We start from the raw sequence: 27143 nt of genomic DNA on the forward strand, positions 1-27143 counted from the left end.
AAAGAAGCGAAAAATTAAACTCAAGAACCCTGTGTACACTCGGCGGGGACACACACTGCCCCGGCCCGATCTTTTGCTTCCAATTGCCGAGGTCCATTTGTGCGGCGGCGGGTGTGACGTCAGTGCACAGTCGAGGTACTTAGCAGGATGGCCATGTTTGCAGCACAGTAATAGTGGCTCCACATAATGCTCGTGCACAGCTGCCCGCGAATAATTGGCTTGCCTAATGCGTTCCCAGCTGGGGCTCCAAACTACCTACAGTTTCCAGGGAATGCGAGGGTACAGGATTTCCTCACATTCTTCGTTCATTTTGGTGTTAGATTGACTGTGTTCGCCGCGGCCCAGGGAAATGAGGAGATGCAGGTACATTCTCACCTGCGTTATGGCCCGGTCAGGTGTATGAAAGCCGTGTGTGTTTTAAATAAAATAAATAGTTCATGTAAATAAACAAACACGCAAATACACAAACACAAACACTTCCAGAAAAAAAGGCAGAACGACTAAAAAAGGGAACCCATATCCATAACCAAACGATCGCTCAATAAAAAGTAATAACAATAGTAATTTTCTTAAGAGTGCAAGAAGAGGATGGCTTTAAGCAAGGAATTAAGAGGCTTAAAAAAGATCAACTTCCACCACACTCTCACACCAAACACGCACGGCAAACACTGCAGAGGACGGAGGACGATATGTGGAGCAGGACAGGGCACACACACACACACACACACACACACACACACACACACACACACGTTCACACACACACAAACACACACACACACACACACGTTCACACACACACACACACACACACACACGCACACACAGGGAACACTTTCTCCCCCGTGTGGCGTTGACAGGTCCTGTGAGAGTGGCCGCCACCCCACACCACGTTCGATTTCCATTTACACAGAGGCCTGCTCAGGATGCCCTTATAGAGGCAGTTCTCTCTCTCTCTCTCTCTCTCTCTCTCTCTCTCTCTCTCTCTCTCAAAGGTATTTTAACAGGATACAGACGAGGCTGTACAGGAGTTAAAGGTCTGAAAAGTAAGAAACTATATTAAGAGATGCACGCTGGTAACATGATAAATTTTAATGATGTGCATTGTGTGTGTGTGTTTGTGTGTGTGTGTGTGTGTGTGTGTGTGTGTGTGTGTGTGTGTGTGTGTGTTTGCAGTTTACTTTTGTTTGTGTTTGCGGGGGACAGTTGGTTAAGGATAGCGGGCTGTTGAGGGTGAAGGAAGGGAGAGAAGGGTGAAGGAAGAGACAAGGTAGCGGTAGAAAAGAGCAGGTACTTAGAGGAGCAGTCAAAGGTTGGAGAGGTGCAGGACGTGGCTGGATAGCAGGACAGGTGACAGGTGGATAGATACAGGTAAGATTTGAGGGAAAAGTATCAAAAGAGGAGGCAACGGATAGAAAGAGGATAGAAAACAAATGATGGGGAGAGGGACGAAGAGAATGAAAATGGTAAGAATTGAAGAGGAGTGAGGGAGGAGTGTGGGCAAGGGAAGATGGCAATAGGCTGTTGTGAGGGGGGGCAGAGAGGGCTTATAGTGAGAGCTGTTGGAGGGTGACATGAAGGGAAGGAGGAAGGTCACTGAGTGTCAGGGGAAGAGGAGAGAGGAACGTATCGAAGAGATGGGAAGTGCAGGAGAGGGATGGAAAGGGACAAGACAAGAGAGGGACGGAAGGGCAAACATGTGAACGTATAATTGATAAAAAAATAAAAAGAAAATACTAAATTGTGTACATACCTTTTAATTGGCACGAAGTTTCATCGCACTGAGCCTGAAAAAGATGAAAGATGTGTTAGAGCAGCAGATTTCTTACTTTGTTATATCAATCTTTTTTGTGTGTGGTGGTGGTGGTGATGGTGGCAATGTGTGTGTGTGTGTGTGTGTGTGTGTGTGTGTGTGTGTGTGTGTGTGTGTGTGTGTGTGTGTGTGTGTGTGTGTGTGTGTGTGTGTGTGTTTGGTGTTTTTTTGTGGGTTTGTGGGCAAAATGATGTACCCTATGTGTAAATCTATGAGTTCAAAGAGCTACTAAATTACTAATAAGAAAGCACAATTCGCAAGAACATTTGTAAGACTTTAAGACGGACATCAAATACTAACTTCGATTGGGACTTTTCGGCCATGTACGGATAAGGAAAAAGATTGAAAGGTTCTAAACGTACCTATACATATAATCTGACTGTCACTACCGTAGCAACGTGTGCGTGTGCCTTGTGTTCCCTCCGCAGCATAAAAACCCTTGCACCGGAAGGTATACGAGTGTTGCGAGAAAGACGAAAATGAAGTGTGAGCAATATATATGAGTAAAAAGAAGTGAATCGCATGCAGGTCAGGCGGAGGTATTTATTTTCTCAGTATAGGCGTTTGGTGGTTGCGGGAAAACAAGGACAGCTCTCAGGGGCCAGGACGCAGGTGTTGGATAACTTGCCGGGTTGGGGAGAAAGTTACCTGTACCTTACGCTTCACTTAATAAATACATTATCCGTTTGATAATAATATCAATCATGCAAATGTTGAAAATGTGGTATAATACAACGCTTTCTTTTAAGAATGTTAAAATGCGGATATATCTAGTACTTCGAATAATTTTCACATACTCGTATGAGTTAAATAATACCTAAAGCCCTAGAAAATATAGATGAAGTCGTTACCTGACTGTACCCAGCACCGGCTATCGACAATCACCTTCAGGGTGGGGCCTTCCACCAGGACGTGATAATTCGTGTAGTTAATATTTTCATATTTCCAAAGCAAAGTTGTTAAAGGTGTGCGCCACTTCATTTTTTTTCTCACTGACAGACTAGCTGCAAATATAAAACTCTCCACAGTTATGCCGCATTTATATCTTCTATCGCTGCCTTTATGGATATTGCGTTTTTTTTTTTCTTTCTTTTTGCACACGATATAACTGCATGCCTCTCCGCCGCCCCTTCCCCTGGGGCCTCGCTGCACAAGACTTGCTACACACTCTCGTGGCTGTACAGCTCCCTCGCGCGAGAGTTTACGAATAACTTCATTCTTTAAACCCCTTTACTGGTAAGATCTCAAATAGACTGCATTCTACTGTTTTTCAACGTCCTAAGAGACTCGTTCATGAGCAATATAGTCCCCTTCACTAAATAATTTACAGTTATATTTACGCGTATGGAAAGTCTCAAGTTCTGCCTCAAAATGGAACAGCTTTTTTCGGCGGAAGGTATTCGAACATTCATTTGAGCACCAATTCTATGCGACAGTAAAACGTCTTTCAATACTGTATTGCCATGTATATGTTGTTGGTACGGAGAGAGGTGGGAAGAGGAAGCTGTGTTTGGGGCCTTAACACGGCACAGGCTAGTGTACACACTTGCTCAGCCTGCAGGCAGCTGACGAGGCTGGGGACAGGAAGGTGGTGAGGCCTGTCCGCTTGAATGCACCTTTCGTTAGTAAGTAGGGCGATGACGAAACTAACAGTATATTGCAAGAATAGCAAGATTTAACGTGGCACATTACACCTCTCCCGCTGTTACACACACATATATATATATATATATATATATATATATATATATATATATATATATATATATATATATATATATATCTATATATATATATATACATATATTTTTTTTTTTCTTTAAGATGGACGACGAGGGGGGATAGACGACGAGGGGGGGAGGGGGGGCGGAGATGTTGGTCTTGAGTGCTCTGTGTTTCGGCGCGGCAGCAAGGAGGCGTTTTCAGAGGCCTGATTGGTTGAAGTCATATCAATTTTCAGCGTGAAGCGTGTGTCGTTAATGAAATGTTTTGAACCGCCCGTGTACAGGTTTTTTTGTTTCCGGATGCAGCAACGGTTACTTTTCCAGGTGTTTTGTATAAGTGTCCCGTGCAACAAGAAAATGACGTCGCTCGTACATTATCCGTAATGACCTTTGGGTCCGTCCAAATATTTATAGCTATTCAGAACGCTATTAAGAGTTAAAAATGTGGGGAAGAACACAACAGTAAGCAATCTAAAGTTTGCTCAAAACTTTAAGTACTCCATTATCGGCATGAATACGAACATAATGTGTGTGTGGGCGAGAAGGTTAACCACCTGGTCATCAGACAACCATCTGAATAGTAAAGTTCTCGACAACAGATCCGACGTGAAATTGTAACAAACTGGAACATGATTGTCTACACTATTTGGTGAAGAGCGCCTAAAGAAATATTCAAGTAATCAGAAAACTCTATACAGTATCACCTCAGGAGCACCACAGGCTGGGGAGAGCCTACAACTTACCTGCTTTCCTAGCCAGAAAAAGGGAATAAAGGTCAGACTACAAAGAACATAAAGACTTCGCATGCTCCGGACGGGATCACCTGTCCAAGGAAAGAGCCTGAAGCCTGCCTGTCTGCCTCGTCACAGTCGCACCCAAAGTCCCGCCGACGAAATGCAGACTAGCGAGCGATTCTCCGTTATCTCATCCCTGTATTGACTCTGATGACTGACGCCCCGCCATTTCCCGCGAGAGAGACGCGCTCTTGTGCCTTCAAATATATTCATGAACCGCAGGTTATAGAAGATATCAGGAGGTAGGGGGAGGGGCCGCTGCTGGGTGAAGGATTAATATTACTTCAAGCACTACAAAGCCACCCTCGTCCTCAAACAATTTGTAAATGTAATTGAAATGCTTGTCTGGCGGAGGACACAAAGGTGAGGAAGGTAGTGGCGTGGGTGGGTACAGGCACGCATCCTTCGCCTGCAACACACGAGTCCAAACAACTAGAAAGAATTCGCGGTGGAAACATTCAATCTCTTTCAGGTGTCCGGGACCAGAAAAACGGTGCACCGCTCATAAGGAGCCGCTAAGGTGTTATAAAGCCGCGAAAATCAGGCAAGAGCGAGAGGGTGTTGCTGGTGCAGACAGGCGGCCTCTAGGGGGGCTGCCCGCTGATGAGTTTCCGCCTCTGATTAGACAACAAGACGACGGGAAGGCTCCTCCACAGGCCCTCCTCTCCCCCAGGTGCACCGCAGCCCTCACCCTCGCTGGCTAAGGCGACAAGGACAACGTGACAACAGTAACCATAACGATGACATTAGTGACAGCAATAATGTCGATAACAACGCCAACGAAACAAAACTAATATGCCAATAAGTGAGTTACACAACTTAAGAAATATTTCGACATATATTACGAATGATGCGTAAGCGTGAAAGATATAACTGAATGCGTGTACAGTGCAGATAGACTAATAAACACAGGTACATAGCCAGGTGCGACAACGGTACTGGCCTAGCTTGATGTGTGTTGTCGTAACGGTGGCCGCGTGAGTGAAGATTTTCATCTCTTAACATAGAGCCATTGCTTACAGGATGTAGTGTTAGGTGCAGCCAACAAAGGTATGCATTGCAACTTTGGTGCGGGGGTAGTAACAGTCACTGGGGGGGTGGGAGCGGGCAAGGGGCAGACAACAAAGGTATATATTGATGTAAATATAGGCTGTGGCAGTAACGAAAGTGGCGGGAGTGGTACTTTACAGATGGGGCAAGGCGCAGATAAAGGTATATATAGATGGAAACTTAGGCTGTGGCAGCAATGGTGGCGGCGGGAGTGGCGGGGATGAGAATAGTGGTGCCCTTCCCTTAACATAAACGGCTTCTTTCCAGATGGAGGCGAGCACCGGCCAGGTGGTGGTGCTGCGAGAGGTAGAGCTGGCCACCTCCGGCAGGTACAAGTGCGAGGTGCTGGCGGAGGCTCCGGCCTTCAACACCCTCGTGGAGCACGCCATCCTCACCGTCGTGGGTAGGTGGCCGTGACCGGTGCGGTGCGTGTGCTCGGTGCTCACAGTTTCATTAACTCCTCTCATCTTTGCCTTCATTTTCCTCCCTCGTCCTCCCAATAGTGTTTCTTTCTTAGTCTTTTATCTCTTGCTGCTTCTTTTGACTTCTCCTTACCCATTTTCACCCTTCTTTTCTTATTTTTTCGCCCCATCTTGCTTCCTCTTTGCAATATTTTTATACATAATATTTCCATCACGCCATTTTTATTTCCTGTAATTACAGTCTAACTTTTTTATTGTCACGTCAATAAGTAAATGCTTCTTTCCTTTTATTACCTGTTTGTTTTTAATTGCCATGTTCTTTATCACCTCACCAAATATAGCGAACATTTTCTGCTCTTCTCAAGAATTATTAATCATTTTCAATCTTTTACAGGTAATCATTTTTATTAAAATAGTGTCAGTTTTACCTTTGCAACTACTAAAGTTTCACATATGAATCCTTATTTGTTTTCATATGCATGGTTTAAAATGTCGTAAAATTAAAGTATATAAAACTGAAAATCAATTCATTCCGCCCCTAAACAAGCACCCTAATTAGCTGTAAAATCTTTAATCAGTCCATTTTCCATTCTTCTTCAGCCTCATTACCACACTAACACATCAAAGTCATCATCTAGAGACCTTTACCAACACTCTTCTTTCTTTTACCACCACGTAAAAAGCAACGCACAAGACTAGAACATTGATGAAAAGAAGCATATACCCTCCAAGTAAGTATTCATGTCTTTTTCTCCTTCACCCTTCAGAAATCCCGCAGGAGAAGCCGATCGTGCAAGGCGCCAGAGAACGCTACCACCCCGGGGACATCGTAAGGATCAACTGTACCTCTGCACCCTCCAAGCCCGCTGCCACACTCACCTGGTACATCAACGACCAGGTGGTAAGTGACGGGGGGACAGGGGGAAAGGAAGAGGGAAGAGAGGGAGGAGAGAGGAGGAGAGATGAGATTAACCACAAAGGGGATAAAGGTTAGGAAAGTGTAAATCAGGTAAAATCGAATGAGAGAAAAAAAGTGTGAATGTGAAATGTCTGTGTGTGTCTTCCTGTGTGTTTTAGGCCTCGGTAACTATTCTCTGCATCACCTTGAAAAAGTGAACATCACGCATCGCCGCCTAGCACTAAAAAACGTTTCTCGGGCGCTCGAGGCAAGACGCTGGAGAATGCTAGGCGTCACGCAGGTCCGTCGGTGCTTCCTTGACCTCGTTCCTCAGGTTTTCTGTTTCCTCCCCATCACTTTTTGGGCCCCGATACATCTTCCTCCTTCTATGTCAACCACCTTTTTCAGGACGCCAACACGGGCTTCATAACTCTCGCTCCCTCCTCGCTCCCTAACCTGTCTCCTTCCCTCACCTCGTCCACTGCTCCATCGCTCGCCGCCTCCTTTCTTCTTCTTCTACTCCTTCTTCCTCTTCGTCTTCTTCGTCTTCTTCGTTTTCTTCTTCTTCTTCTTCTTCAACTTAGTCTTCATCTTAGTTTTCTTCTTAGTTTTCTTCTTAGTCTTCTTTTTCTTTTTATATTTCTTTTCTTCTTCTTTTTTCTCCTTCTTCCTCTTTGTCTTCTTCGTCTTCTTCGTCTTCTTCGCTTTCTTCTTCTTCAACTTAGTCTTCATCTTAGTTTTCTTCTTGGTCTTTTTTTTCTTTTACTTTTTTTCTTTTCTTCTTCTTCTTTTTTCTCCTTCCTCTTCGTCTTCTTTTTTTTCTTTTTTTTCTTCGTCTTGTTCTTCGTTTTCTTGTTCTTGTTTTGCTCTTGTTTTTTTCTTCTTCGTCTTTTTTTCTTTGTTTTATCTTCCTCTTCTTCCTCTTTTTTCTCCTCCTTCTGTTCTTTCTCCTCCTCCTCCTCCTCCATCTCCTCCTCCTCGTCCTCGTACTCTTCGTCCTACTCATCTTCCCCTTCCTCTTCCTCCCGTCTCCTTCTCCCTCTTTCCTCCTCCTCCTCCTCCTCCTCCTCCTCCTCCTCCTCCTCCTCCTCCTCCTCCTCCTCCGTCTTCCCTAAATTGGTTCACAGATCGCCTCCTCCTCCACCTCTCCCCTTCGTCTCCTCCCTGCATGTTCCTTGAGGCATTCCTGTGACGTGGTTGCCTCTGATCTGGGTCTAATAGGAAATATATTTTTGAAGTAGACGTCACTGCATAATAAAAACATCTAGAAAAAAATAATAAGTAATACAAGACCGGATCACCCCTGGCTGCCCATCCCACGCTATAAACACAATCAGTTTTCTTACCAGGCAAATCCGTTCACTATGGCATCTCAAAAAGTGTCCGAAGAACCACTATAGTCAAACTAAATTGTCGAGTCCGTTTTGGCGTTGGCTCCCGCGGGTCCATTTCTCCCCTCTGCTCTGCCACTCAGACCCAACATCTATTTTTTCCTCTCATATGTTACCTACAGCTTACATATGAGAGGAAGAGATAGGTGTTGGGACTGTGTGGCATAGCAGTGGGGAAGAAAGGACCCGCGGAAGACTACACCGGACCGGCCTCGACATATTTTGGAAGACTATAACAGACAGAGATTTTGAGATTTCATCAAGTATTTGTCATGTTCCAGACAATAACAAAATAAGTAAACGTAGAGTTTCTTTAGATATTTTTTCTAAGGACATTTGGAAGTCTATTCAGGAGCTGTAACGGCTATTGAACACTGTATTAAAAAAAAGGTGAACATTTTTGGACGATGCCTTAGTTGACGAGCCTCTGCTAGTCCACTAGATATTATTACATTAGTTTCTATCAGTGTTAGCTGTTACCATACAACTATAATGGATATGAGTACATAGTCAATTTCATTCACGTAAGAACAAGGGAGGCGGTGGTTGAGTGGATAGCGTGACGACTATCGTATGGGTGTGAACTATTTGTGCCAGATATGTCTGTTCCTCTCCTTTCTCAAGTGTTTCGTTCCCAATAACTATATGTAGTCAACTTTCATACTCTCTCATTGCTTTCTTGATCGATCTCTGTAAACTTTCATCGTACTCACTTACTAAGACTATGGCATATGCGAATGTAAGGTTGTTAAGGTATTTATCGTCCATCTTGTTTCTCAAGTTGTCCTATTGTGATTTCCTAAATATTTCGAGGAGGCAAGCTGCTAATCATTTGGGAGATGTTTCATCATGCCTAACGCCTTTTTAACTGACATTTTCTCACTTTTCTTGTGGAGTTTGATGGCTGCCGTGCTCTCTCTCTCTCTCTCTCTCTCTCTCTCTCTCTCTCTCTCTCTCTCTCTCTCTATCAATCTATCTATCTATCTATCTATATATATATATATATATATATATATATATATATAAATATATATATATATATAAATATATATATATATATATATATATATATATATATATATATATATATATATATATATATATATATATATATATATATATATATATATATATATATATATATATATATATATATATATATATATATATATATATATATATATTTGCCAATCTATCTATTTGTCTATTTGTCTATCTACCTATTTTTCAATCTATCTGTCAGTCTATCTATCTGTCTATCTATCTATTGGTCTATCTACCTGTCTACCTATCTGCCTATCTGCTTATCTATTTATCTATCTATCAATCTAAGCCTATCTTTCTGTCTATCCTGAGTGTCTGTGTAACTGCTGAAGATGATGATGATGATAGTTGTCTTGTGGAGGCCAATCGATATGTATAGCTACGTAAGGCTCCCCTGCAGTGACAGTAGTGTGTGTGTGTGTGTGTGTGTGTGTGTGTGTGTGTGTGTGTGTGTGTGTGTGTGTGTGTGTGTGTGTGTGTGTGTGTGTGTGTGTGTGTGTGTGTGTGTGTGTGTGTGTGTGTGTGTGTGTGTGTGTGTGTGTGTGTGTGTGTGTGTATTGGAAGAAGGAGAGTCCATTCGTTCAGCGGACACAACTCTGGCTAAGAAAATTTCCTTAAAAGTTCACAATTGCACTTTCCATAACTAACATACAAATATAATGTAATGAATTGCTTCGCCTGCATGAAAATATTTGCAATGTTATCTTGTAGATTTCTTACACGAACGAATCGTTTGTATGTTTGAATAAATTTCCAAGCTATGGCCTGGTGTGGCGGTCGGCGTCACCTAGACGATGCAGGGACAGTGTTCAACCTCCACCACTGAAGCAGAATCTCAGCCACGGCCCCTATATTGAACCGGTCAACGATGCAGGATGTGTCGCGGCGACATAAGAAAGCTTTGTAATGCATGAACTCAGTACGATGAATGCTTATCTAATAACCAACTATAATCAAACAACATTTATTTACGTCCAATACCTAAGCAAACAAAATATTTCCATCATGGATCGCGCTGTTATAAAATTGATCACACCACAAGGCGGAAGACGCAATGTCGTCGTGTAGAGAAGGAGGACACAGGCTTCCTCGCTCAATATTTGACGAGGCAGACTACGGCCAAGGGGAGGAGGACCTCTTGGCCGCGGCCTGCTTCATCAGACTATTATTAGTATGTGTGCGCACCGCTGCTCTTGTTGACACAACGCGGAGCCGCGATACATGTACGGCTGTTTTTTTTTTTTGTTTGTTTGTTTTTGTCAAATATTCCTCTCTCTCTCTCTCTCTCTCTCTCTCTCTCTATCTCTCTCTCTCTCTCTCTCTCTCTCTCTCTCTCTCTCTCTCTCTCTCTCTCTCTCTCTCTCTCGATCCATGAATCCCTGACTCACCCACAAAACTGGCTCATTTTTCCCCGGCCTTCATGACATAAAAAAGAAAACGGACAGAGGAAGAGGAGATACAGTCCGGACAGAATAAGGAGTAAAAACGAGTGGCGCTGCGCGATTTTTGCGGCAAGGCTCTGAGGAGTCGCGCTCAGCTAAGCCAAAAAACGGGGTGGACACACGGCCAGATCTTCTTCTTCTTCACGTGGGGGACAGAAAAGTAATAAAATGCCAGGAGCTGCAATTTTGCGTCACTCCGCTTCGACGGGTCCAGGGTCGCCGGCGCGTACGGACGACTAAAGAACAAGAACCAAAAAATACCATACAAAATATCGCCAATGTTTTTTTTCTTTCTCACTTCTTCCTACTGATTCCGTTGCTGCTCCTCCTGCGTGACGTGTGTGTGTGTGTGTGTGTGTGTGTGTGTGTGTGTGTGTGTGTGTGTGTGTGTGTGTGTGTGTGTTTGACTGTTAGGAGAGAAAGAAGAGCAGATGGCATTGGTAAGAAAATGGTAGTGGTGATGAAGGTGATGGTGGCGGTGGTGGTAGTGGTGTTAGTAGTGGTGATGAAGGTCATGATGGTGGTGGTGGTGGTGGTAGTGGTGTTAGTAGTGGTGATGAAGGTCATGATGGTGGTGGTGGTGGTGGTGACAGTGATGGAGAATAGAAGAATAGTGTTTTTGTTGTTTTTGTTTTTTGTAGGTGGGGGTTATGGTTGTAATCGTGGCGGCATCGCTTGACAATCTTCATGTGTGTTTTTTGATGAGTGATGCTGTAGAGATGGAAACAGTTACTTGACCCACGCCTATAAGATAGTAAGTAAAAGAACATCTCCCCTCGAAATTGACCTCTCTTTTAGCCACTGATCGATAATCTTTTTACAGGGGCAGTGATTAGCAGGCTTTTTTCTCTTTTTTTTCTTTGAGCTGCTTCCTTGAGTGTAAAAAAAAGGCTTGTGGAAAAGAGAATTATAGTGAAAAATCACTAAAAGACATCGGTATCTCAATATCTTGCAACCTTACGAGCCGAGATGCTGTGAGTGGTGGGAAGATACAAAAATAAAATAAAATAATAACGTAGAAACAATAAGCACATCGAGAAAGGCAAATATAATGAGATACAATGCAAATAGATCGCTAAAGACTAGACACAAACCTAACCCTAAAAAAAGGGGAAAATTATTTAGTACCTTCTGATGACCAGGGACACGAGGGGGGGGGGGGGGGCGATCTTAAGACAACAAAAACCTCATATCCTGACGTGGCCAACTCCAGACCAAAGTTGGATCATTACAATTTCCAAGATTCTTCAGGCTTGCATCATGAGTGGAGGGAAAGTCAACGTTAACTTTTCTTTTGTTGGTTCTGGCCAGTCGGTGGGGAGGGAAGGGACGGACGGATGGGAGAGGGAGGATGATGGGAGGGTTGGAGGTAGGAAGAGGAGGAAGGTGGTGGTTTGTCAAAATACCTACTGCTCATCCCCCTCCCTAACGCCCTACATGTCTCCCTCCCATGCCATATGCTGTGAGAACAAACTTTCTCCTCTCTTCGCTTCTGGTTGCCTCAACGTTCTATCCCTTTTGAGACTTGAAGTTATTACGTTTTGTTGTTGGGTAAACGTTAACAAGTACATTTTCTCGTGTGATTCTTCTGTTTCTGTTCCCGGTGATAAGATGTATGCAATTTAAGGGTTCTCTTAACTGAAACAATCATTTAATGTCCTTTTATACTGGTGAGTTCAAAGCTCTTTCTTCTTTTTCTCTCCTTCTCTTAGGCGCCAGAACGGTACTTGATCCGCTACTTGCCCTACATGGACCAGGAAGGGTTGGAACAGTCCACTCTGGGTCTCCACTTCCACGCCACACACGACCACTTCCCCCAAAACATGATGTCCCTCCGCTGCACCGCCTCCATCGGCTTCTTCTACAACAAGACAGAGGAAGCTTCCCTTGAGACACACCGCCCCGCCCTGTCTCTGCAAAGTCGCGAGCATTTCTACGGTAAGCATCTGCGTGTTTATCGGTTGATCTGTCACCCTGGAAACTCGCAAAGCCCATTAATTGCACGCTTTAATCCCTATACGCATCGTATGTGTTAGTAAAAGGCAACTGCATATGCTATACGAATGGCAATATGCTTAGAAAACTAATGAAGAAGTGATGCTCAAGGCCACATCTCGGCAGGGTAAAAATGTGTGTGTGTGTGTGTGTGTGTGTGTGTGTGTGTGTGTGTGTGTGTAACAACGCAGAAGCTATACACAAAGCGACAAAACAGGACGTGGAGGGTGGTGGATGAAGGATTCATGGCCGGAGAACAGGTGTAAAACGGGAGAAATAAACGATGCTGTGTGTGCGGGAGAACCGCCGGGCCCGCTAGGAGCCATCAAGTCAACCCGCCCCGCCCCGCTCGTGACTCTGGGCCGCCGCCGCTGTGCTCGCGCCACCATTAGTCTTCCAGGGCATGGCTGGCGGGGATCCGGACTCCCACGAGAGACTAGGGCGGGGATCTATTATGTGGCAAAGAGCACCGATTTCGTGTGGCGGTGAAACATTGCATTACTGCACTGAGACCCATAACTCAGGGTCGGCCGGACGCTGAGCCGAGTCGAGGACACAGCTGGGGCATCGGTGTTGAGGTCTTGTTGGCCCCGATTCACTTATTTAAACTCTAACCAAATTTTAATAGATTAGGGTCTAAGCAGCACAAATTATACGAGAGCATACTATACTGGAACTTGTTTACTGCACTTAAGCTTGAATATCAGTTATTTAACTTGCCAGCCACTAGCGAATATTCTTAATCGTTTACCAGCACGACAAAACAACTCCACTCGCATAGAGGTAATATATCAGGATATTTCTAACCAGTATCAGTGATTTAAGGGCGTTGGCTGATTGCCTAATGATAAATTTTATCATATTATCTTGCTAAAGTGAGGAGCAAACCTAAGGGAAAAATGCCATTGGTAAAAATTTCAGTCACCACTGGAGAGCCCAAAATTGTCTTTATCCACCAGAAATATATTTCACACGCCATGGTGAGTAAAAATACACGCCACTTAGAGGGCTGGTAGTGCAACGACCAATTATCTGCAAGTCGTGGCCTGCAACAAAATTATGGTGCGTGAAGCCATATTGCCAATTGAAGTGTTTAAGAGTTATTTACAGTTGTCTGTACCATAAACAACACACACACACACCCAAAAAATTGTTCATCACATACTAAAGATGAAAATGTTAAGCCTAATTCAGTTTCCTTTCACAAGAGAAGTCCGGGGCTGGCGTCCAGGTGGCATTTTTTTTTTTAGGTTATTCAAGTGAATGAATTTTTAGTACCTGCACTTATCACTATTTCTTAAATGAGCCAAATTATAAGGCAACACCTAAATAATCTTAATAATCTTTGAATCACCAAAAGCCAAATACAATTTCAGACAAAGATTCCAATAACCACCAAATTCCTCCAGTGTCCATTTTTTTCATATAAAAAATAAGAAATGTTTTATTGCGTTAATATGAAAAAGATATTGCTACATCCCCGTTTAGCCGTAATGAAGGTGTAGGACGCCAAGGCTCGTGAAGATTCCAGCCACTTCCATTTTTTTAGATAGAGGGAAACTTCCTCGGTATCTTGTTAGCTCCGCGGCGGTGACACGGCGCCGGGTGAGCTGCTACGGCGGGGCCCGGCCTCTTATCTTACATCCTCCTTGATATTACTTTGGCAAGAAATGTTCACGCCGCCTCTCAACGACTGTGGCCCCTCTCGCCCTTCCTCTCTTGCCTATTACGGGTAGGAAATCCATATTTAGCCCAGAACACAGGAGGAAAGTGTGTGTGTGTGTGTGTGTGACAGAGAGAGAGAGAGAGAGAGAGAGAGAGAGAACGTGTGTGTGTGTGTGTGTGTGTGTGTGTGTGTGTTTGAATAAATATGTGTGTGCGTCTGAGCGTGTGTTTATGTATGTTAAGAAAAGATAGAGCCTAAGAGTAGATTCGTGTTTTCTCCCGAGTTCAACGTCTTGCCTCAGACCAGAGCGCATTTGCGATTTGCGTAGAGCCGTTCAATAGATGTGAGCGCGGTGGTCTGGTGAGTTAGAGGGTTAAGCCATGGAAGTGAAGAGCCAGTGAAAGGCGGTTCGAGCCCTATATATGAACACAGGTAAAAGACATGACAAAAAAAAATCTAATTATAGCCGTTTAATATCTCGTGTGCGATTAAGCACACGAGATATGGTTGTTTGGCTTAACCCGAAAACGCAATACAGTATTTTTATTTATCTACGTATTTGATTATCTATGTGAATTGGAAGCAGGTGCCGATACGTTAAATTTCCTCCCGCGGTGTTGCCACTGCCCAAATCGTCCCGTCGAGGCAGCGTCGGAGCGGCTGAGTGAAGCTTCGGTACTGTTCCGCTCATTGAAACATGCGAGGATGCCATGGTGCGCTATTCCCCTCATTTCGACACACAAAACAGCCCAACAATATTAACTCATCGCCACAGTTAATAGACCAGTGACCATTAAATCATTTCAGCTCAACCCGCCATAACCCCCCCCCTCCCTTTCATCACCGTCCAGCAGGTCCTTCATAGGCATGGTATAGGCATTACAACCACCACCACAACCATAAACACAAATATCATCAACACTACTTTCACTTTTAAGCTTCGCCAATCCCACTCTGCTCCACCTGGCCCTGCTCAACCTCCCCTCAACCACATACACTCACATCCCATCATAACCGAACCTCAACCCAACACCACGAACACTACCGCTCATCCCTAACACCACAAAACTCACCCAGTCCAACTAACATTAACCACCAAGACTAACACGCAAACACACCAATCTCCGAGGCAGTGGCAGTGATAGTGTGTGTGTGTGTGTGTGTGTGTGTAAATAAAGGCCCTTGGGGAAGTACTAAAAACACTCGGAGATGAAGAATACCGTGATGCCATTAGAAGATTCTTCGCAATCATTGGTGAACATAATTATGATATCTAACACACACACAGTCAGGTACCAAAGTCTTTCCAAGGCATGCATCATGCTGGCTCAGCGTCTAACCTCAGCGCTACGCTTTTCGACTAATAAGATGAATAAGTTTACTGAATAATAGGTTATATATGTAAGTATTGTAATACGAAGAATAGTTTGCAAGAGACTCCTGAACAATGATAAGCAACCTTACTGAACTGTTAAACAATAATTTTTCAATCAAATTAAGAATACTACATCAAAGTCATACAGGTGCTGTGCTATGCCACAATGGAATTTCGTCAGCGTTATTAGAAACGAGACAATCAACTTACATTTAGACATTGGGTGCGCAGCCCTGGGGACAGAGAGAGGCCAACGAGTGCTCATGAAAACATCAAAACTATACTGACGAATGGCGCAAGTGATGAGTAGTGGCCGCGAGTATTACTAATGTCGCCCGTGATTGGTCGAAGACAGCCGGCTCAAACACTCTGATTGGTGGCGACACTGATTGGCCAGTCCCGCCCAAGGCTGACGCGGCTTCATTATGTCGAGACTTAAATTGCATCATATAAACCTATGAAACATGGAAAAATGCGACAATTCGGTACGACATTACACTTGGGAACCAATCTAAGTGTAACATCCAAGCGCTTGTCGCTTTACTAAGGCACATAATCATTTAAGCCGTCCAGTGATTGGGCAACTCGCGAGGCAGCCCGTCCGCCGCTGAGCCACGGTGACGAGCTACTCGCTACTTCGTGTTGAAACTAGTTTCTCTATCTCCCGAGTCACTAATAGCATTTAGTACCCATGTCTCTATTTCAATAGCATATATAAGATTGATTGATTGGTTGGTTGTGGACTGGATATAAATATACTGAGAGACCAGACGCGGAAGGTGATGGGAACACGAGTGTACTGACGTCCTGCCAGTGTGCCTTGGTCTCTGCTCCGTCAGTGTGCTGACAAAGCTAGATTAGTTGATGCACCGCTGATGTTTGGATAAAGTTTCTAAAACGATTCAATTTGAAACTATAATCATGAACTTTTATTTTTAATGAAATTCGCCTTTTTTTTCTCAAATACTTTACTATTGTGGCAAGAGCAAAATTTAAACGGGACTCAGTATTTGAAAAAAATCAATTGTCCCATTTGTTTCGCTCACGTGCTCTACCTTCCTTTTTTCTCCCTTTGTATTCTTCCTCACTCTGGATTATAGTAATATTTGCATAATATGAGTTGAGTTTACTAACTAATTAGGTAAGGAAATGAGTACTGAGTGTCGTAAAAATTTTCTTGTTTTACTTTATTAACAAATTTTGGCTTATATACCGAGGGAGGCCTCACCGCTGGGCCGCGGCGCTGCCTCTGTTCGACACGCCAGCAGGCGTCGGCATCGACTTGAGGAGGACATTTGACCACACCCTCGCGTGACAAAGTTGAACTTTACGCCACTGTTTGTTAGCAACACACCTTATGAATATACTTCCTTATATATATATATATATATATATATATATATATATATATATATATATATATATATATATATATATATATATATATATATATATATATATATATATATATATATATATATATATATATATATATATATATATATATATATATGCAACCAACAGTCGCCAACAGCCGTTTTTCAAAACGCCTTATAAAACTAAAATTAAAGTAGGCAACTGTGGCAGACTTAGTGGCGAAGTTAAGACTTGAATGGCAAGTTGTATTCAGAGGAGCCTAAACTTTTTCGGGCTTAATGTGCCATGCCTCTATACCGGGAAAGAAACACATCACTGAAAATATATAACCGAAGAGGTGATGTAATGAGCAGCCTCTCATGAAACTTCGGTGTTCTTGTTAAGTGAGGTGAAAAATAGCTTTCATGCCACGTGGCTGACCTACTGCCTGGGATTCATTACCTACCGCAACACTGACAACTGGTCTGCGGCGGTGCTCAGTGTTGGCAGTGTTTCATTGTCTCCCTGCACCACATCCCTGGCCTAAAAATTCCTGGTGCACAAAGATTGTGAAAGTTCTTCCGTGCTTCTTTTCCTTCACTATTACTTCACACAATGCTGAGGTGAAAAAATGTAGTTATTGTGTATGTGTGACGAACAAACACACAAACTCACTCTCTTACTATAGCCTACTTTTTCATCTTTATTCATAAAAGCAAACAGGCACATAATTATAATGCTCTTGTTTTCCTAATCTGTGAAGACCAACGTCGCGATGAAAGCCGTACTTATCTCTTTCACTGACAACTTCCCAGATACGACTTGTGTCACAGCTAGTAGACTAAGCTTGGCACTTGTATATTAACCGACGAACGGAGCAACACAAACTAGAGGAGATTTTGATAATATTACCTACAAAATATCACTGTACTGTGTTGACAAAGTAATTCTCCGGGGTACGTTCAGTGAAGCAATATCGTAGTAACTATTTCGTAATCCTATCCTAACCAAAATTAAAAGCCGTATACGAATTTCATTAAAAATAAAACAAATATCATTTACTTTAAAAGGATGGGGGCATGGAATGTGTTTTTCTTTCTTGTACAAAATTAAAGCAAAATATCATTTAAATATGCCGAACACATAACTAATAATTGTTCTTCTTCCTGTTGCAGGCAGCCTTGGTGCCCCACGTACCGCCTACTCCGTTGGACTAACCCTTCTCCTTCTGCTCCTCCTGCACGCCCTCAGATAAATGCTGTTTGTTGGTCAGTGAAGGTAAAGGGATCAGATGACTTCGCCATCACCAAGACAATGTTGGAATCTCTGGTTTCAGGTAGTGGCTTACAGAGATAAATAACATTTGTGGAAGTCCGGATGCGCCAGTGATGTGGATGACACCACAGCATTTCTAACATCGTAAAAAAAAGAAGAATGAGTAAAGATAAAAGCATCAAGGAAAAGCAGCAGCCGTACGAGCTATACGGCGGCGACAGCAGCAGGAGCACCAGAAGCAGCAGCAAGACACAACAGAGTAACAGGAAAGGAAACTTCAACAATACAAGGATCCCCACCGACCGTGACGTAACTCTAAGGAGCCTGCAGAGACTCATAACAGACCGTTCAGAGGCAATGGATTGAAGCCTATCAGTGTTGTGTTATACTGAAGGTAGTGTTAGGTTGTGTGTCGTTACCCTTCACCCCATGCCTCCTGGCCCCATCTCAAGGGCCAGCACCCAGTACCCTCCAGCCCCTGTGCAGCCCCTCCCCACTAGCCCAGCCCAGTCGCTCCCCGGTCATTGTCTGGCCGCCAAACAAACACTGTGACGGACGCTACTCGGCTCCAGTGTTGCCAGAAGCCTCGCCCCACGCCTTCGGTGCGTCACAGCTGAGGTGGGGCGGGGCGGGCTCTACAGGATCCGTCACAGCGCATTTAACGATTTCTTTTTAAGAAGCATTACAACAAAGTGCTCGATGTGGCTACCGGCCGTGGTCGTTTAGCAAGGCGGCCATTATGGAACAAGACGACGGAGTTTCTCGTGCGGGTCGGGTCGCCGCGCCCCCGCACGCCGGCACTGCCGAGTGTCGGGACCCCATGTAGCTCATCTTTGTGATCTTGTGACCCCTTCCGGTGTGTGTGTGTGTGTGTGTGTGTGTGTGTGTGTGTGTGTGTGTGTGTGTGTGTGTGTGTGTGTCTGTCAATCTGTGTGTGTGTGTGTGTGTGTGTGTGTGTGTGTGTGTGTCAACTTGTGTGTGTGCGTGTGTGTGTGTGTGTGATCAAACCAGTGCGTGATTACTTTTTTCCCTCGAGGATGATAAATGTACCAGATGGCTTCTGACCAAAGAGATACATAAAAGAACGATACGTCAGATAAGACACTAAACACGCTCAAGGGTGAAGTAAAAGTGGTACTGATAAAAGTGAACATATGAATAGATAACTCAGTTCTTAGTACCTCTTTGAATCACTATTCGAAAAACAACTGATCATGGTGTGTACGTTCCCCCGAAAATCCGAAATTGTTACCTAATGAGTGAAGAAAAGAGAACAAGAAGTGTCGTGACATTGAAATCTCGCTGGGTGTCCAAGCATTACAGACTCAGCCTCAACGGTGGGTAGGAAATACTGAAGATGTGCTAAAGTGTAAGTGTGACCCCTGGAGTCCATAAACCACACCACACACACACCTGGACTCTTTTAGTGTGTGTGTGTGTGTGTGTGTGTGTGTGTGTGTGTGTGTGTGTGTGTGGTGTCCATACAAAAGTGCGTGTAATGTTATCGTGTGATATGTAGGATTATATTTATTCATAAGAAACTTGAATATGTTAAACTTTATATAATATATATATGTATGTGTATAGATGGATATGTCGTAATATATATACCCGAGACAGAGGGTCGAACTGTGCCGGGAGAGCTAATGTCACAGCCACTGCAGCCACTACGGGATTACAACTGTTGCTGCCAGTCTATTGTGTGTGTGTGTGTGTGTGTGTGTGTGTGTGTGTGTGTGTGTGTGTGTGTGTGTGTGTGTGTGTGAGGGGCAGGAGGAGGAGGAGGAGGAACAGGAGGAGGAGAGGAAGCATCACGGACACTGCCATGCACCCCTCAGCTGACCCCTCGCCCCAATGGGTTGCGAATCGTAACGAATTATTTTTTGCCTAAACAAACGCAGATCTGATCGCTCGGAATGCTCGTTCGCCAGGAATTTAATCAATCAGACTCGCTTTGGACCCCCGAGAGTGAAAACACAATAAATGTTTGTGTCGCCCTGAAAACGAAGCTCTCTGTTGAAGCTGTCCACGGAAGGGCCCTAAGATTCCTTTGGGTAGGGAACAGGGAAGGGGTGGATGGATGATGGATGATGGTGTCACGTGATCCTCCTCCTCCTCCTCCTCCTCCTCCTCCGCTTCCTTCTTATCTCCACCTCCACCCATTCCATAATCGTCCGTTTCTTCCCTCGTTCCCCTTCCTTTGTTCATTTTCTTACTATTGATGAGCATTTCTTTATACAGTATTATACATTATTTGGAGTGGTGACGCTTCTACTTCTTTCCCTCTCCTCCTCCTCCTCCTTCCGATCGACCTCCTTTTCTCGATTCATAACTTTTCCATTTTTTTCTGCAGTATAATTTATATTTAAGGAGGCATAAAGATTGAGATACATCATTCTACTCCTTTTCCTCCTCCTTACTTTATCGTTTCTTACTTCCCTGGCTCTTATCCACACCTCCAATTGGTACTCTACCTTCCCTAATTGCTTTTCTCTCTTCAGTACTGAGACGGATGAGATTCACAGTGATTAAATGCATGGTGGTGAGACGCCATTTTCCTTCCTCTTCGTCACTTACCTCTACTTATTCCACAGACACCAAGCTAGATTTCTGAGCCGCTTCCTTCTCTTACTTTTGCCCCCTTATAAGTGCTCAGTTTCTCTATTCACCTTAGGGAGTTACTGTGGAGGGAGGGATGAGGGATGCACGGTGGTGGTAGGTTCCGCTTATACTTATACTCTTGCTTTTCCTCTTTCCTTGGTTCTCACTCCCTCTCCCGCAATGTCGATTCTCCTGGTTACATCGATTTAATTCCCTTGTTTTCCATACTGTAAATTTTTCACGTGTTTTCTACCTTTTTCTTCTTCTTTCTCCTCCTCCTCCTCATCATCATCATCATCCTCATCCTTCTCCTCCTCTTCTTCTTTCTTCACTTCCTCATTATCATCTTCTTCTTCTTCTTCTTCTTCTTCTTCTTCTTCGCCTTCATCATCTCCACCTTCTTCATTTTCACCGTCTCCATCTTCTCTTTCTCCTCTCCTTACTTTCTTCTACTCCTTTTCTCTGCTCAGTCTTCCCACTCTTCTTTCATCACTACCACTCATCCATTTCTACGCTCGTCTTTTTTTTTTCTTGGCCGCGTTCGTCGCCCTTTCCATCTTCATCAAGGGAAGGAGTATAAGGGAGTGAGAGAGTGGGAAAGCTCGCACGCGCCCGACACCACTCCTACACCTACCTACTACCTGCTGCTTACCTACTAATGCACAACCAATGGCCTCGGTAACAGCTACGAAACTGTATTCTCGAGACAAAAGTCATTGCTGCACAGAAGATGCGTCCCCTCATTTTCGATTGACTGAGGCGATGTGAAAGGGAACGCCACTTCTGCTCGACTTTTTTTTATTCTTTATTCAGCGTATTTTTATTTCTCCGTTTTTTCTCTGTCTCTGTCTCCATCTCTCTCTCTCTCTCTCTCTCTCTCTCTCTCTCTCTCTCTCTCTCTCTCTCTCTCTCTCTCTCTCTCTCTCTCTCTCTCTCTCTCTCTCTCTCTCTCTCTCTCTCTCTCTCGCTTCCATCTACCTAATTCCTTCTCAATCTCATCTTTTTCATCTTTTCGTCCTTATCTTTCAAATAGTTCGTCTGATCTTGTTGTTATTTTTGTTTTTATTATGATTCTTCCTCCTACTCCTCCTCCTCCTCCTTTTCCGCTTCATCATCATCATCATCATAATTATATCATAACTCTTTTCCTCATTCCCTTTCATTTCTTTTATCTTATCCTCTATCTACTCATCCCCGCTTCATTACTTTCCTTCCATTTTTCACTTTTCTTTACTTCTTCCTCCTCCTCCTTTCCCTTCTTTTTCCGATCCGTCTATATTTCTTCTTAAATTGTTCACCTGACGCCTTTGTCTCTCCTAACACCAAACTCTAGTACTTTTACTCGACCCATCCATCAAATCCTTTTATCAGTGTGCCCTCAGTGACTTCCTCATCCTCCATATCCTCTTTCTTACCTCGCTCCCCTACGCGCTCTCTCCTTCTTTCTTCTGTCCACCAATGCGACGAAACCCGCTCCTGAAGCATATTAGTTTTTTTTCCTCTCTTAAATCACCTACCATATTTTTTCTACACCTCCGCCACCAGCCACTGCCCGCCTTCCTCCTTCTCCTCCTTCTTAGCAACAGTTATTCGTGTCATTATCCAGAGACTAATGGGCTTAGGGGAGTGGACATTCATTGGGATATTACGGGATAAAGTGAGGGAGTTGAGATGAGAGTGGAGAAGCTGCGTGTGTGTGTGTGTGTGTGTGTGTGTCTGTGTGTGTGTGTGTGTGTGAGTGAGTGAAAGAGTTCGAAACAGCGTGTGCTAAAGACGATATAGTAATAGCGAATAGTGTAGAGGTGGTTACTGAAGTAGATGTAGTTAAGGAAGAGAGAGGAAAAGTAGTAAGGAATGTAGATAAAAACACGTTCTATTCAGCCAGCGAAAGAAAGAAGGAATGGATCACGGAAGTCTAAAGAAACGAATTACGCATAAGAGTCAAGTTTACACGGCTCTTAAAGTAATGAAGCCGAGAGAGGAAGAGAAAGAGATAGAGAAGAAAGAAAGAAAGAGGTCACATAAGATACGAGTAGGAGAGAGAACGCTTGGGACGCACAACTCGATGCTACATTCATGAAAAAAAAAAGAAGGAAATAACAAATCCAGGCACTGAGAGAAAGAGAAAAGGTGTATGTATGCATGTATGGGAGAAGCAACAAGAGACTGAGAAAGAAAGAGAAAGCAGGGAATGAGGGAGAGGGGGGAAAGGAGACGGAGGGAGGAAAAGAGCAGGGGAAAGGAGGGGAGTTGGGGATGACGGTGTATGTATGCATGAATGTATGTATGGGAGAAGCAACAAGAGAGAGAGAAAGAGAACGCAGGGGAGGGATGGGGTAAAGGGGACGGGGGAAGAGAAAGAGCAGGGGAACGGAGCGCGGAGGGGGAGGGGGAGCCACAGTTAGGTTAGGGGCGTCGTTTCATCCTTTCCAACTCAATCAAAGTTTAGTGGAGCATCGCAGCGAGACAAAGGCTGGGGGAGATCACTCATCCCTCGAGGCATGGGGGGAGGGAGGGGGGAGAAGACGAGGAGGAGGAGGAGGAAGAGGAGGAGGAAAGATGAGGGAGGAGGGAGAGCGCGTGAGAACAGGGAGGTGAGGGGATGGAAAGTTTTAAGAAGTGTGTTTGAAGAAGATGAGATGAGACAATGCAAAAAAAGAGTGTACACAGCGCGGGAAGAATAGCAGGACAGAGAAAAGGAAGATAATAGTATAATCAAAAGACTTTAGAGAGATGGAGGGATAGAGACTTGTATGGACCAATCAGAAGTGGAGGTGGGCGGAAGTGGATGAGTGTGCGAAGAGACGGAAAGAAGGGGTGGAGGGAGAAGAAAGAGTAAATGAGGGAGAGAGGAAGAAAGCCAACATCGGAAAGTATGGAGGAAAATCCGGTCAATATGATAATAATAATCCAACGTCAGTAGACTCAAGAAAATCTGAAGTGATTACAAGGGAAATAATCAAGACGTGGAAGAGTGTGTGTGCGTGTGTGTGTGTGTGTATGTGTGTGTGTGTGTGTGTGTGTGTGTGTGTGTGTGTGTGTGTGTGTGAGAGAGAGAGAGAGAGAGAGAGAGAGAGAGAGAGATACACAGACAGACAGACAGACAGAGAGACAGATAGACAAACAGACAGGCAATATATTCAATCATAAAAATGGTAAAAGAAAGGTAGTCGGAGAATATGAAAGAAATTTCGAAAAAAAGAAAAATGGAAAAGGTGCCTACCATTTCTTTCTCGATTTCTAACAACACAGAAGTGAAAATTGTCATATAATACTTTGATATACGAGAAACTTTAAGACTGACTCTATTCCTCACTTTCCTTCCTTATTACTTCATCACACACACACACACACACACACACACACACACAAGACAAAGCAATGATCTTTCTCCCACCACCCTCTCCCTCCCTATCCCGGCCCCATTTTTCTCTTCAAAACTCAAAACTCTCTCTTCTTTTCTACCCTCCTCCTCTCACTCCCCCGCTACCTCACCCACCGTCACGTCCGGAACCCCCGAGAACAAGCCGTGAAAGAAAACACAAACTGCCGCTTCAAAGGAGGATAACAAGGACGAACAAACACACGGGAGCGGGTCGTCATCAGTCCTCGTAGACATCACTTTCCACAACATTACAACAGATCAGAGTTTGGATACACTAAAACCTCCGCGATGAGGGTGCGGCTGCCTCCTCCTCTTCTTCCTCTTCTTCCTCCCTCCTCCTTTTCCTCGCCCTACTCATGTCTATATATTGTCCTACTTTTTTTTTCTTTTCATCTTTTTTTTTCTTTTTTTTCCTTCTTCTTCTTCTTCTTCTTCCGTTTCTTTTTCTTCTTCATCCTATTCCTTTTCTTCCTTTTCTTCCTTCCCTTCCTCCTCCTCCTCCTCCTCCTCCTCCTCCTCCTCCTCCTCCTCCTCCTCCTCCAAATATCGAGGAGCTTTCATCTGCTCCTCAAGTCCCAAGTGGCTGTCGAACAGATTAAATCACCAAAGCGGGCGACCTCGTAATGAACCAATAGGCTTTCTGTTGCCTGCATTTCCATGTTTCCATGTTTCCTCTTCATCCCTCTTCTTTCCTCTGCATCTCGCTACACGTTTCAACTCTTTCATTCCATCCACTCCACTCTGCACCGGTCCTTCTACACCTCTATATCACCCCCATACCTCTCCCTTCAGTCTTCATCCTCACCTGTGCCCGCCGCCTGCAACGTCCTGCACACACCTGTCTGACAAGTCAATTAACGGAGTACCTCTGGGAAACAGCGACCCCCTGTCTTATGTGAGCTTTACCGTGTGTGTGTGTGTGTGTGTGTGTGTGTGTGTGTGTGTGTGTGTGTGTGTGTGTGAGAGAGAGAGAGAGAGAGAGAGAGAGAGAGAGAGAGAGAGAGAGAGAGAGAGAGAGAGAGAGAGAGAGAGAGAGAGAGAGAGAGAGAGAGAGAGAGAGAGAGAGAGAGAGAGAGAGAGAGAGAGAGAGAGAGAGAGAGAGAGAGAGAGAGAGAGAGAGAGAGAGAGAGATATGCTTCAAGAACAGCCTTCGTAAGCTTATCAACACCTCTTATGAAAGACCCGCTGAACCCTCGATCCTCTCCTTTCCGTGGTAGTTTTAACTCTGTAGTGTTTGCGTGAGGAGGGGGGGGATGTTCGTCCTCCCGCACCACACTGTCGCTGTATACATGTAAATAACTATCACCACGTAGCTGCCTAGGCGAGGACGGGGTGTACGAAGCCTACACCCCCGCACCTAATGCACCTTGTAACTATTTTTATTTTTACTTTTTATTCTGGATCAGTGATTACTAAGGTCGACTATTCTCCACGCAAAATAAGGTGGAGTTTATAGTTTGCTTATTTTCTTATCGTAGGAGATACATGTACTGTATTTCACAACCTTGTATTTTCTCTCGTTTCTTCATAGGCAGAGCTTTTGGGTTTCCTGTCCTAATGGTCGTGCGGTGACAGGCCGTTATGTTTGTGGTGATTGACGACAACTTTTTACAGAGCTCAGAAAAAAAATATATAATAGCCTTTGGTCGTCCTTTTAGTCACTGCAGGTTGATCAATGTATGTCACTGGGAACTACTCAAAGAATAAAATATTAATTGCTACACTGCTTTTCACTAACCTCCTTCCTTCCGACAAAGTTATTATTGCCTTGATATTTTCAGCAGAAGGGGAATGTATTTCACTTAGGTTCTACCCCACATACCTACATTGTCATATTTTTTTATCTACCTTCGATTAAATAAACGAAACCTGTTGAATCGATAGGAGGGTGCTACTTTTGAGTCCTGGATCACTTTATTGCACGTGTTGCCTCCACATCTGAGGATAACGCACCTACACATCAGTTAGCGCGTTAATACAGTTATATATCGTCACCCTCATAAAATATTTGCCTAAGTCATTTTTCAGTGATTTCCTGGTTTTTGATTACAGTACATAAATTTTTCATCATGTGACGCCCATTTTTGTATAGTTGCCTTCATCATTCAGGGTTTGAGTGGTCTAGAATTGACCATTTCATTTCTGCCTAAATCTGAAGTCAAATAAGATAATGACTTCTTTTCTGATTTCCTGTAAAGTAGAAAATAATGACTTAGGCGGTTTGTTTACGAAGGTGACGATATTTCACTTGTTCTTTTAAACTACCTAGGCTGGAGCTGTTATGGAGCAATGAAAACCAATCAAGACAATCAACCGATCAACAAAGTAAGCAAGCAACCAAGCAAGATAATATGCAAAGGGATAAGTTACCAAGATTTCTTTCAGTAAGTCATCACATAATTCACGAGGCCTTACTTTTACATTTATCGAAATAATGTATCGCAATCATAACAAACTGCCTTGTTGCATCTGTTCCTAGTACCAAGTCTTGAAAGGCCAGAATGTTTTTTTTTTTCTTCACATCTCTCTCTCTCTCTCTCTCTCTCTCTCTCTCTCTCTCTCTCTCTCTCTCTCTCTCTCTCTCTCTCTCTCTCTCTCTCTCTCTCTCTCTCTCTCTCTCTCTTAAGGGCCTGTGTGGTCTCTAGAGCCTGTGTGGTCTGGTTATCTATGTAATTCTTTGTAATTCTCTCTCTCTCTCTCTCTCTCTCTCTCTCTCTCTCTCTCTCTCTCTCTCTCTCTCTCTCTCTCTCTCTCTCTCTCTCTCTCTCTCTCTCTCTCTCTCTCTCTCTCTCTCTCTCTCTCTCTCTCTCTCTCTCTCTCTTTCTCTCTCTCTCTCGTTGAAAGCTCATCTGCGCTCTTCAATCCTTCCCCATTACGTTCACGGTGTAGCCTCCGACAGATAAGAAAGACTG

General features: G+C 43.9%; 1 protein-coding gene and 1 long non-coding RNA gene across 2 annotated transcripts in view; one reads left to right on the top strand and one right to left on the bottom strand.

Annotated features, from left to right (window-relative positions):
* Positions 1 to 1225: 1225 nt before the first annotated feature.
* Positions 1226 to 27143, bottom strand: part of LOC127007046 (uncharacterized) — a 195852-nt gene continuing 169934 nt past the window's right edge. The window contains exon 5 of the long non-coding RNA XR_007760046.1: positions 1226 to 1787. This is a non-coding gene — a long non-coding RNA (uncharacterized LOC127007046). The remainder of the gene's footprint in view (positions 1788 to 27143) is intronic.
* On the top strand, positions 5622 to 25952 carry LOC127007041 (uncharacterized). Its single transcript, XM_050877551.1, has 4 exons — positions 5622 to 5784; positions 6571 to 6704; positions 12291 to 12516; positions 18146 to 25952. The coding sequence occupies exons 1-4, from the start codon at positions 5649 to 5651 to the stop codon at positions 18223 to 18225; spliced, it is 576 nt and encodes a 191-aa protein (XP_050733508.1). The 5' UTR covers positions 5622 to 5648; the 3' UTR covers positions 18226 to 25952.

Source organism: Eriocheir sinensis, chromosome 3, assembly GCF_024679095.1.
Source record: "Eriocheir sinensis breed Jianghai 21 chromosome 3, ASM2467909v1, whole genome shotgun sequence".
Taxonomy (NCBI): Eukaryota; Metazoa; Arthropoda; class Malacostraca; order Decapoda; family Varunidae; genus Eriocheir; species Eriocheir sinensis.

Bases quoted from the DNA above. Each gene is read 5' to 3' on its own strand.
- LOC127007041 (XM_050877551.1), top strand. From the start codon at position 5,649: ATGGAGGCGAGCACCGGCCAGGTGGTGGTGCTGCGAGAGGTAGAGCTG. The intron at 5,785-6,570 runs GTAGGTGGCCGT...TTCACCCTTCAG, and splicing joins CGCCATCCTCACCGTCGTGG to AAATCCCGCAGGAGAAGCCG. The intron at 12,517-18,145 runs GTAAGCATCTGC...TTCCTGTTGCAG, and splicing joins AAGTCGCGAGCATTTCTACG to GCAGCCTTGGTGCCCCACGT.